The following is an 11,013-nucleotide window of genomic DNA, read 5'->3' on the forward strand; positions in this document are numbered from 1 at the left end:
TGTTGATGTATAATAGCCGGGCTCAGCGAATCAAAGCAGAGTGTCGAAGATGATCTGTGCGACTTCGTCGTATTTGGTGCTTGGAAACTCGTGGCCGGCAGGGAAGAATTTGAATACCACATCACCTCCAAGGGTTGCATTAGCATCTTCTACTAGTTCGTTCTGAAGGATAATCGGATCATTCTCGCCGCACATAATCACAACCTTGTCGCCAGGGAGGCCATTTGATTTCTGCTCGTCAGCGGGGAGCTCTTTTTGTTGTGAGAGATACTTTCCAAGGCGCTCCCATGTTTCCCGTTGCCGCTGATACAAGATGGGACCATTTCGCATGCTAGATACGAAGGAATGCACAAATCCATTGTGGTTCTTCACCTGCCAGTAGACAGTATTCGGCACTGAAACGTTGGGGTATGACCGCGATAGGACTTGCGTCTCGGTTCCTTGCGAAGAGAGCTCCTCGGTGAGAGCGTCGCTGGCGCGGAATGTCTTCTGTGCGGGCTTTGGGGTTGACAGAGGTCCAGCCCGCAAACGCATACTGGAAAGGGTTCTGATGAGCCCGTCCGGGAGACCTCCAGAGTACAGAAACCGAGTGCGGAAGTTGATATGTGAGTCACGGACCAACCCTGCGGGAGCAAGAAGCACCAGAGCTGACAAGAGCTGGGGGAAAAATGAGGCAAAAGATGTTGCTATGCCGCCACCTAGGGAGTAGCCTGCTAGACAAAATTTACCGGAGCCGGTCCCTGTCCACGGGATCGAAGATGAGCTCAGAGCGAGGAAAATTTGAGTTGCGAACAGACGCTCATCCTGGGGCAGGTCAGAGGGACAATCGGAATAACCTCTGCCGAATCTGATGCCAATTATCAGCAAACAACGGCTTTCACTCCATACAAGTTTGTGAGACCTACAGATCGAAAAGCATCACTCGACAACCTCGGTCAACTAATGCGTGTCCTAGTCCACCGAGGGCAATGCAGGGGGTGGTGATTCCGTGGACGAGGAGTACTTTAGGACCATCTTCGGGACCCCATTCATAGATACGGATCGAGCCGTATGGCGTCTGCACATCTCGCGCCCCCGGGAGTGCATCGGGCGGCAGTGGGTGATCACTGTCATCCGAGATCTTAGATTGCGTGACAGCTAGGGGAGAATGTATAATTTTCTTCCCCGCCTGTCGGTCCGGGTAAAGCGCACGTAGGCAAATAGCTACACTTAGGGACACCCCTGCAGCAGCGATCAGGGTATAATGCGAGCGAGGATCCGCTAGAGCAGCCGAGAGGTTCTCGAAAGGCTGGCTGTACCACTGAGCCATGACTGCGTTCGGACAAACTGAAGCCGTTCCGGACCGGGTTCAGGGTTTTTATTTCTTCCCTGGGCGAGGTGTGATGATGGGGGGAGAGATAAAAGAACCCAAGAGAGAAGAAGCGACGATGAGATGGAACTGCCGGCTTCTCGGCCCAAAGGTTGAGGATAAGGCGTTCCTGAGCTGGAACCTTGCGGATAAGGCAGCCAGCCGAGGTCCGCTTCCACACTAGCCATTTGGGGCTAGTACTATCCATGTCACGGGCTCATCATCATGTGACTTATATACAGCGTCATGGTAAAATCAATATTTGTGTATCAGTCCAGGTGTTCCATTGCATATAAAACATGGGGTGTCATGCGGCATATTTCTTCAACCTTGGGAACGAGCCGGACGAGCTGGGAGTCCTAAGCGCCGTGACAAAAAGGCAGCACTGCGTCCGTCCTGCGGCTTCCATCCATCACTGTGGATCTCCCACGCTCTGCTTGTCCTTCTCTTGCTGTATGCAAAGCGGAGGGATCCTCCGTGGCGGAGTTTGAGGAGTGTTTTGACTTGATTCCGGATAAATCAAGAGGAATGCCGGACACGAATCTCCGCGTCTCTTTGGTGTATAGGCTGGGGATGTTTCCTCGTCGGTATCCGGGTGCAGAGAGGAAATGATCGGCAAGGTACGCTCTCAACGTGCCTGTTATTCTTCACACAACCGGCATTCTCCACAACAGGCCCCTGTCAGCCGTGACTGTGGTATGATGCCAATCTATTTCCGAGTCCCTCGCTGAGGATGACTGCTGTTTTTGGATTCACAGTAGACTTATGGGTATTGAATCAGCTTCAACGTTGATGCCTTTGAGATAGGCTCCGATCCGCTGTCTCAAGATGGCCGTGCTGAATGCTTGTGAATCTTGAGTATGTGGAGCACACTTGACTGTCAAAAGTCGAGACAGGCGATAAGCGAAACACTGGCGTTGTCCGAATTCTCCTGCAGAGTCTGTGACCTGCCTGCGATTGACGGGATTCCTGCGCCTCCCCCGCACCCGGAGATCGCTAGGATGAAGAACTACCTAAGGGATATTAATTAATCTCCACCAAAACCCTGGTTGCTTCAGGATACTGCGGATGCCCAATCCAAGTCACGTCCTGCCTTTCGCCGTGCCTTTGGCATTGGCTTTGACGGCGTCCATTGTCTTTGACGTCTACACTCGAACGGTTAAAGATCCCAACCCCCACTTCCTGACTGTCCCCCCCCCGGAGAAATTTTGGCGCTATCTCCGGAGTACGCTGCTGCTGTATGAAACGGGCTAGGGCTGACAGGGCTTTTACCCTCTTCCTTCCAATTTGGCAATCATCTGATAGTGACGGACTGGATTAGCGCGCTCATCCACGGCCAGGTACCGAGTTGTTCCTGAATAGCTATATGGACCGTTTACTATGCCTACAAAGTGCCTTCAAGGGTTCCTACCTGAAACTATCTTTCGAGGCTAGGAGCCCAGAAGCCGAACTAATGAGTATGTACCGTCGTTCGTCTTGATTCCCCGTCGGTTCTACCGGCCACCATCGGACACAACCACAAGAGAGGTACAGAACATTCCCACCCCTGCAATATCCGACGCCTCAAACGAGATCGACAAAGTGCTTCCCGATATTGTACTGTATCAGACGGATTTTATCCGGAGATTCCTCCGTGGCCTTGGACTTGATTTGACTATCAAACCAATTAATATATTTACTGCTTATTGGCAAGAACTCCACAACCTTCAATAGATGGGTCCGATCTCCTGGAGTAGCCGAAGGGACGCACGCAACCGGATTTGCGACATGGAGATTGCCCCGGTGCCTTGAACCTGCCATGGTTTGCTATCTCTCTGAAACGGTGGACAGAACGGCACCGCGGTCCGGAGCACCGTTTTGATTTACGGAGGGTGTCTGGATACTCTCGAAATGGGAATCGAGGTAATTCAGGTTGAATGATTGATCTCCAAATCAGGGTATAAAGGCTGGTGCTCTGCCCGCTCCTTGAATCCAATCATCAACTCTGCCGGACAGAACAAAAACACCAAAAGAAGGCAACATATCTTTCCAGACAATATGTATCAGCGAGCTCTTCTCTTCTCTGCCCTCTTGTCCATTTCTCGGGCCCAGCAGGCAGGTACTTTGGAGGAGGAAACTCACCCCCCCTTGACATGGCAAAGATGCGAAGCCAGCGGATCGTGCACTGAGGTCTCGGGCTCCGTCGTGCTCGACTCCAACTGGCGTTGGGCTCACTCGGTCGACGACTCCACCAACTGCTACACTGGCAACGAGGCAAGTAGTCTGTATGAAATCTCATAGTTCCCAACTAACTATGCCAAACAGTGGGATGCGACGCTTTGCCCTGACAATGAGTCGTGCGCTACGAACTGCGCGGTTGATGGCGCCGACTACGAGGGTACCTATGGTATCACGTCCACTGGTGACTCTCTGACTTTGAAATTTGTCACCGGTGAGAATGTTGGCTCTCGTGTGTACCTTATGGAGGACGACGAGACATACCAGACCTTCGACCTCCTCAACAATGAGTTCACCTTTGACGTTGACGTTTCTAATCTCCCGTGCGGTCTGAACGGTGCTCTCTACTTCACATCGATGGACCCCGACGGTGGCCTGAGCAAGTATGAAAACAACAAAGCCGGTGCCAAGTATGGAACTGGTTACTGCGACTCGCAATGCCCGCGTGACATCAAGTTCATCAACGGTTTGGTAAGATAAGAATTTAGGATGTTCCGATATTTTTGGAATCTCACTAACGCTGGTACAGGCCAACGTTGAGGGCTGGGAACCCTCTGAGAGTGACGCCAATGCAGGTGTTGGTGGAATGGGTACTTGCTGTCCTGAGATGGACATCTGGGAAGCTAACAGCATCTCTACTGCTTACACCCCTCACCCTTGTGATGATATTGAGCAGACCATGTGCGAGGGCGATGCCTGTGGAGGAACCTACTCCTCTGATCGCTACGCTGGTACTTGCGACCCTGATGGGTGCGATTTCAACTCCTACCGCATGGGTAACGAGAGCTTCTACGGCCCTGGCGGCCTTGTGGACTCCAGCTCCACGTTGACCGTTGTGACTCAATTCATTGCCGACGGTGGATCCCTATCCGAGATCAAGCGCTTCTATGTCCAGGACGGCAATGTTATTGCCAACTCTGCCTCCAACGTTGATGGCGTTGAAGGCAACTCGATCACCTCCGACTTCTGCACTGCTCAGAAGACCGCCTTTGGTGATGATGACATCTTCGCTGACCACGGTGGCCTCAGCGCCATGGGTGATGCCTCCTCAGCTATGGTCCTCATTCTTTCCATCTGGGATGACCACTACGCCAGCATGATGTGGCTCGACAGCTCTTACCCCGAGGATGCCGATTCAAGCACCCCTGGCGTTGCCCGCGGTACCTGCGAGCCCGGAGCTGGCGACCCCGAAATCGTTGAGTCTGAGCACGCCGACGCTTCCGTCACCTTCTCTAACATCAAGTTCGGACCTATTGGCTCGACCTTTGACTCGGCGGGCACCGGCGGCTCCGGCTCCTCCAACTCTACTAGTCGCCGCTTCTAAGCAGGCATACTAGATGGTTGCTTCAACATACCCTGTGTGCTGCCGGATGTTTCTGATTGTTGATTCAAGCTCCCGCGTCCCAAAATTTGTATATAGTGGACATAGACCCTGCCCCGCTAGCCTGGCTATTTTCCTTCTTGTCTGTATGATTTCGACTCCTTCTGATTTACTCTTCCGAGGGTCAGCAGGCTGTTCTATCTTTTGCTGAAAATTTTCTTGTTCTTTTTTGTACCGAATAAGATTAGTCAAATCAATTCCTTCCCTAAGAACATAAAACCTTGTGTTTCTTTTTCTTTTTTTTTCCTTGCCCCGAAAATATATTGGCCACAAAAGCCCACCAAAACCTTCATTGTAGATCCCAAAGCCAATCCTTATCAGATAAGCGGAATATCACCCGGCCCGCACCACCCAACCAAACACATCAAACACCACGCAAAGCTCCCCCAAAGCAAGGCTGGAAAAAAACCGTCGATCACCGGTAAAACCACCAGAACAAGCACACCACACCCAATTGTGTCCCATCCCCATGTTCGACACAGTCTGCACCCTCCCGCTAAGTGGGGACCTCTTCGCACAGGCAATCCACCCCTCCGAGCCTGTGATCTCGGTCGGCTTGTCCACCGGCCACGTTCAGACGTTCCGGCTCCCGGTGGAGGAAGAAGAGGAGAATAGCGATGATGAGGGAGACCAGGGGTCGGTTTCTAGCTCGCGCAATGGCACGGGACACATTGATACAGTGTGGCGCACGAGGCGGCATAAGGGGAGTTGTCGCACGTTAGCGTTTGGGGTTGATGGGGAGACTCTGTATTCTGCGGGCACGGATGGGCTGCTTAAAGCTGCGAAGACTGAGACTGGGGTTGTGGAGAATAAGATTGCTATTCCGACGGCGAAGGATGGGTGAGTTTTTCTTTTCCCTTCTTTTCTTTTGCGCCCTCGATGGATGGTTTACGGTTCGGGTGCTGATTGAGTTTATTGAATAGGTCCATTGATGCGCCGACTGTTGTTCATGCAATCTCCCCTCAGACTTTGCTTCTTGCTACGGATTCGAGCAAGCTGCACCTATATGACCTGCGTGTTCCGTATTCTAAAGTCTCGGTCAAGCCTCAGCAAACGCACTGTCCCCACGATGACTATGTTTCGTCTCTGACACCGCTTCCTGCCTCGGATACCAGTACGTCGGGATTCAGCAAGCAATGGGTGACGACGGGTGGAACAACGTTGGCTGTCACAGATCTACGACGGGGCGTGCTCGTGCGCAGCGAAGACCAGGAAGAAGAGCTCATCAGTTCTACGTACATCAGCGGCCTGCCAGCGAGTGGGACTAGCCGTGGTGAAAAGGTTGTTGTTGGCGGTTCTAGTGGTGTGTTGACGCTTTGGGAGAAGGGTGTCTGGGATGACCAGGACGAGCGAGTTTATGTTGAGAAAGGCGCGGGCGCGGCCGGTGGAGAGTCCCTTGAGACACTTAGTGTTGTTCCTGATGAACTCGGCAAAGGCAAGATGATCGCCACTGGCCTCGGGAGTGGAAAGGTGAAATTTGTTCAGATGGGCATGAACAAGGTGGTTTCAGAGCTTACGCACGATGAGACAGAAGGTGTGGTTGGCCTTGGATTCGATGTTGAGGGCCGCATGGTCAGTGGTGGTGGGCAAATCGTCAAGGTCTGGCACGACACAGCAGACTCTAACGGTGACTTGGCCGGTGGGAAGCGCATGCTTGGGGGCGACAGTGATGACAGTGACGATTCGGATGACAGTGACCGCGAGGCCCAGAAGAACGATAAATCGCGCAATAAGCGCAAGAAGCAAAAGGGCAAGGACCGTGGTAAGGGTCGGGAGGTGATGGCGTTTGCCGATATGGATTAAGGGACTATTGATTACTGAGCGATACCATACCCGTGTACAATATTTCCACAGTACTTTACTCTACATGTAGAGCATCTAAAAACGATTACTCACACGCCAACCTCCAATTCCGCACCCAGACACCGGCGCATCTCTGATGTCGGATCGGGTGGGGGATTTCCGACGAGCAGTTTGCTGGACAATAAGTATACCAACCAGCACAGGCGGCGTAACAGCGCACCGGAAATAACAATTCCAATCGCAGTCGCCATTAACTTGTCCTATAAATTCCCAGGCCATGACCAATATAGACTTTGTAGTCTGCCATAATCCAGCCTCAAACGGATAACTCTTATCCGACACAGCTGCCCCGCGACTCCCCGAGACCCACGCAGCAAAGGATTTGCCGAAGCCTACAGTTTTAGCTTCATGGGCGTCCCAAACGTTGCTGGTGGGGTGTGGGGAGAAATGGCCGACTATTCATGATGATCAAGCTTTCCTATATCAACCAGCGGGTTCCCCCCCGATTTCCGTCCTGTTCCTGCTCCCCAAATCATCAATACACAATCAATAAACCACAATGGACGCATTCGAGTACAACGCAAACCCCGGCCGCGTCGTCTTCGGCAGCGGCACTCTACAGAAACTCCCCGATGAGATCGCCCGCCTGGACAAAAAGGCTCCCCTGGTGCTCTCCACTCCGCAGCAGGTTAGCCATGTCGAGCGAGTGAAAGAGGTCCTGAAGGGCCAGGTCGCTGGTGTCTTCACGGAAGCGACCATGCACACCCCGACCAACATCACGGACAAGGCTGTGGAGTATGCAAAGGCGCAGAATGCCGATGTGGTTGTTTCTATCGGTGGTGGGAGCACCATTGGTCTGGGCAAGGCGATCAGTATCCGCACTGGCATCTACCACATCTGTATCCCGACTACATATGCTGGAAGCGAAATGACCCCGATTCTTGGTGAAACGGCCGATGGATTGAAGAAGACTCGCTCCGATCCCAAGATCCTCCCTGGGACCGTTATCTACGATGTTGATCTTACCATGACGCTACCGACGGGGATGAGCGCGACGAGTGGTGTCAATGCAATTGCCCACGCTGGTTAGTTTCCTGGGTTTCTTACAAGTATCGCCGCAAAGATGCTAATGCCATGAATATAGTCGAGGCTTTATACGCCCGCAACACAAACCCCGTCATCAACCTGATGGCTCTAGAGGGCACCCGCGCGCTGGCCTCTGCTCTGCCAGAGATCGTCGAGAACCCATCTTCTCAATCAGCCCGTTCGCTAGCTCTGTACGGCGCATGGCTCTGCGGAACCTGCCTCGGAAGCGTGGGCATGTCCATCCACCATAAGCTCTGCCACACCCTCGGCGGCAGCTTCAACCTCCCCCATGCGGAAACCCACACAGCTGTCCTGCCGCACGCGATCTCATACAATGCGCCTAATATCCCTGAGGCGATGAAGAAGCTGGCCGAAGTACTGCCCGAGAGCAACGGCGATGCAATCCACGGGCTAAACGTCCTGCTCACCAAGCTGAAAGTGAAGCGCGGCACCAAGGACTTCGGTATGAAGGAGGAAGACATTGACAAGGCGGCTGACATTGCTGTCGGCAACCCGTACTGGAATCCCAGGGAGATTCAGCGCGCTCCGATCCGGGAGCTGATTCGGAGGGTGTGGGCTGGCGAGCCAGCGAAGGCTGACCTGTAATGCGGTGGTATTTTGTATATAAACTGATACGAGCATCCAAAATTTTGACAATTCACGTATATTAAATCTATTTGGCAGCCGTTAACACATGTTGACGCTTCGAATTAGCCCCTCAGCAATTGGCCTGCGGATGGCGATGGCGGGGTGAAGGTGGGGAGATCGGAGTCTGACAGCAAAAAAAAAAAAAAAAAAAAACTCATCCCACATTAGAACAACCCCTCCTCACGCCCAACACGACACAATTACACCCCGTTTCGCGGTTTTAGAACAATATGACCTCGGAACTGGAGGCTGCGCCCGTCCTATCTACCCCCGATGATCGAATCCTCGAAGCAACGGACCCCGTCGTGCCGGTCGCGAATCGTTCCCTGTCGGAGGAAGAACTCGCCATTACCTATGACATCGAGCGCACATTAAAGGAAATCCGCCAAGCGCGGTATAAGCGGATTGCGCTCCAGTTTCCGGATGAGATGCTTCCCGATGCACCACAGGTGTTTCAGTTGTTGAGTCGGGGGTTGGAGGCTAGGGATATTGTGGATGGCAAGAAGGACGAGACGGGAGGCGAGAGCTCTACAACAAATGGTCTGGCGGATTCCGTATCTCGACTTGATGTTCGAGATGCGGCTGAGCAGCCGCCGAAGCTCTACATCTTGGCTGATACATCTTACGGGACGTGTTGTGTTGATGAGGTTGCTGCGGAGCACGTCGATGCGGATGTTGTCGTGCATTACGGCCGGTCATGTTTATCGCCAACTGCTAGGCTTCCGGTGATTTACGTCTTTACTCACAAGGAATTACATCTCGGTCCGCTTGTAAAGGCGTTTAAGGAGACATACCCGGATCCCACCGCGAAAGTGATCCTCGCCGCAGATGTGACCTACTCAGACCATGTTCCAGAAGTATACTCCAGACTGGTCAAGGAGGGATACAGCAATCTGTTTGCTACGGTGTTGGACCATGACCCCTCGTCCGTTATTCCTAACCGCACCGTTCCGGACTCAGTCAAGGAGACCCCCGAGTCACTGATAGATTGGCAACTCTTCCATATCTCCGAGCCACCAACTGCTCTCCTTATGACGCTGGCGTCTCGAGTAGCAGCCATCCACATATATCCTACCGATTCCCCGGCAGGCAGCGACGTCAAGCCTTTACCGGCGTCGACTTCAGCAATCCTGCGCCGTCGCTACGCGATCTTAACTCGGCTGAGTACGGTGCCTATTTTCGGCATCCTGGTCAACACACTCAGCGTAAAGAACTACCTTCATATCGTGGATCACGTAAAGCAGAAGATCGCTGCTGCAGGCAAGAAGAGTTATATGTTCGTCGTGGGCAAGTTGAACGCAGCCAAAGTAGCCAACTTCAGCGAAATCGGTGGTTGGGTCGTCATTGGGTGCTGGGAGAGCTCACTGGTCGACAGCAAGGACTTCTGGAAGCCGGTCATCACGCCGTTTGAGTTGGAGGTTGCTCTCAAGGCGGACGATGAGCGGGTCTGGACGGGAGCCTGGCAGAGCGATTTCCAGAGTATCCTTGACCAGCCACCTGTCGGTTCGTCTAAGAATGGAGAAGAGACAAAGGATTCAACCGTAACCTCGACCGGGGACGACAACCAGGGCGACGAGGACGAAGATCAACACCAAGACGAGGACGATATGTCCGAGCCTGAGTCTGCGCCACCAGAATTTGACCTCCGCACCGGTCGGTATGTATCCCACACGCGTCCGATGCAGGAATCCGCACCCCGCCTATCTGCACAGGGAGGATCCAAAGCCGGAAATGCAGCAATCTCTGCGGCAGATGGCCCGTCCGCAGCGCGAGCGCTCGCAAGACGGGCTAATGGTGATTTAGCCATGATCGGCGGCTCTTTCTCGCCAGGGGCGGAATTCTTGCGGTCACAAAGGACGTGGGCCGGTCTGGGAAGCGATTTCAATAGCGCAGCGAACAGTGTTCAATATGACGGCGAGGGGGAGGGGGTGGACGACAGCACACTGGTTGTGGAAGGGCGCAAGGGTATTGCAAGGGGATATACAGTAGGAGACTCCATAGACAGGCATTGAACTATTTGGCCTCCTTTGGGATCTACGGGAACCGTAGGCTTAATCCCGATTCACATCAGATCTGGATGCCTTGGGGAGGGATTTTCTCGGCGCGATGCCGTATTTTCGCGCAATTAAGCGCACTCATTCCCAGCAATGAACTCAGATTTAGACTCAAGCCAAGTGAATTCCTAGACCATAAACAAACACCGACTCTTTACCACAAAACTGAGAAACTTATGTACTAGCGGGAGCAGACCTAGTGAAAAGAAGCCTGAAAGTGAGTCGGGGCGACCTATCACATGATGGGCACAGGGCAACGTCCGGGATTTTGTTAGGTCCTCCCTCATTCACTGCTTTTCTGAGTTGTCCAACGAACCCCCTCAGCGGTTGCATCACTCACAGGCTAGAGTTGGCTTTTTCATCGTGCCACTCCGTTTGATGGCTTTCCCCTCTCAGGCTCATCCTGGCTGAACCTCCCTTCCTCCGCGTCCCTTCGGCTGTGCCCTTATCATGCGCCGTGCCGCCCGCAGCCTCCG

General features: G+C 53.1%; 5 protein-coding genes across 5 annotated transcripts; 4 read left to right on the top strand and 1 right to left on the bottom strand.

Annotated features, from left to right (window-relative positions):
• Positions 1-30: 30 nt before the first annotated feature.
• APUU_41290A (alpha/beta hydrolase) lies at positions 31-1,309 on the bottom strand (the record flags this gene model as incomplete). The annotated part of the gene is made up of 2 exons (XM_041704456.1): positions 31-847; positions 906-1,309. The coding sequence occupies 2 exons, from the start codon at positions 1,307-1,309 to the stop codon at positions 31-33; spliced, it is 1,221 nt and encodes a 406-aa protein (XP_041557040.1).
• Positions 1,310-3,385: 2,076 nt separating this feature from the next.
• On the top strand, positions 3,386-4,889 carry APUU_41291S (glycoside hydrolase family 7 protein; the record flags this gene model as incomplete). The annotated part of the gene is made up of 3 exons (XM_041704457.1): positions 3,386-3,601; positions 3,653-4,036; positions 4,095-4,889. 3 exons carry the CDS (start codon positions 3,386-3,388, stop codon positions 4,887-4,889), a joined length of 1,395 nt encoding a protein of 464 aa, XP_041557041.1.
• A 526-nt stretch (positions 4,890-5,415) lies between these two features.
• JIP5 (WD40 repeat domain-containing protein) lies at positions 5,416-6,749 on the top strand (the record flags this gene model as incomplete). Its single annotated transcript, XM_041704458.1, has 2 exons — positions 5,416-5,786; positions 5,870-6,749. 2 exons carry the CDS (start codon positions 5,416-5,418, stop codon positions 6,747-6,749), a joined length of 1,251 nt encoding a protein of 416 aa, XP_041557042.1.
• Positions 6,750-7,308: 559 nt separating this feature from the next.
• Positions 7,309-8,441, top strand: APUU_41293S (maleylacetate reductase; the record flags this gene model as incomplete). The annotated part of the gene is made up of 2 exons (XM_041704459.1): positions 7,309-7,834; positions 7,894-8,441. The coding sequence occupies 2 exons, from the start codon at positions 7,309-7,311 to the stop codon at positions 8,439-8,441; spliced, it is 1,074 nt and encodes a 357-aa protein (XP_041557043.1).
• Positions 8,442-8,713: 272 nt separating this feature from the next.
• On the top strand, positions 8,714-10,495 carry DPH2 (2-(3-amino-3-carboxypropyl)histidine synthase subunit 1/2; the record flags this gene model as incomplete). The annotated part of the gene is made up of 1 exon (XM_041704460.1): positions 8,714-10,495. The coding sequence occupies one exon, from the start codon at positions 8,714-8,716 to the stop codon at positions 10,493-10,495; it is 1,782 nt and encodes a 593-aa protein (XP_041557044.1).
• Between the last annotated feature and the right edge of the window lie 518 nt (positions 10,496-11,013).

Source organism: Aspergillus puulaauensis, chromosome 4, assembly GCF_016861865.1.
Source record: "Aspergillus puulaauensis MK2 DNA, chromosome 4, nearly complete sequence".
Lineage (NCBI taxonomy): Eukaryota > Fungi > Ascomycota > Eurotiomycetes > Eurotiales > Aspergillaceae > Aspergillus > Aspergillus puulaauensis.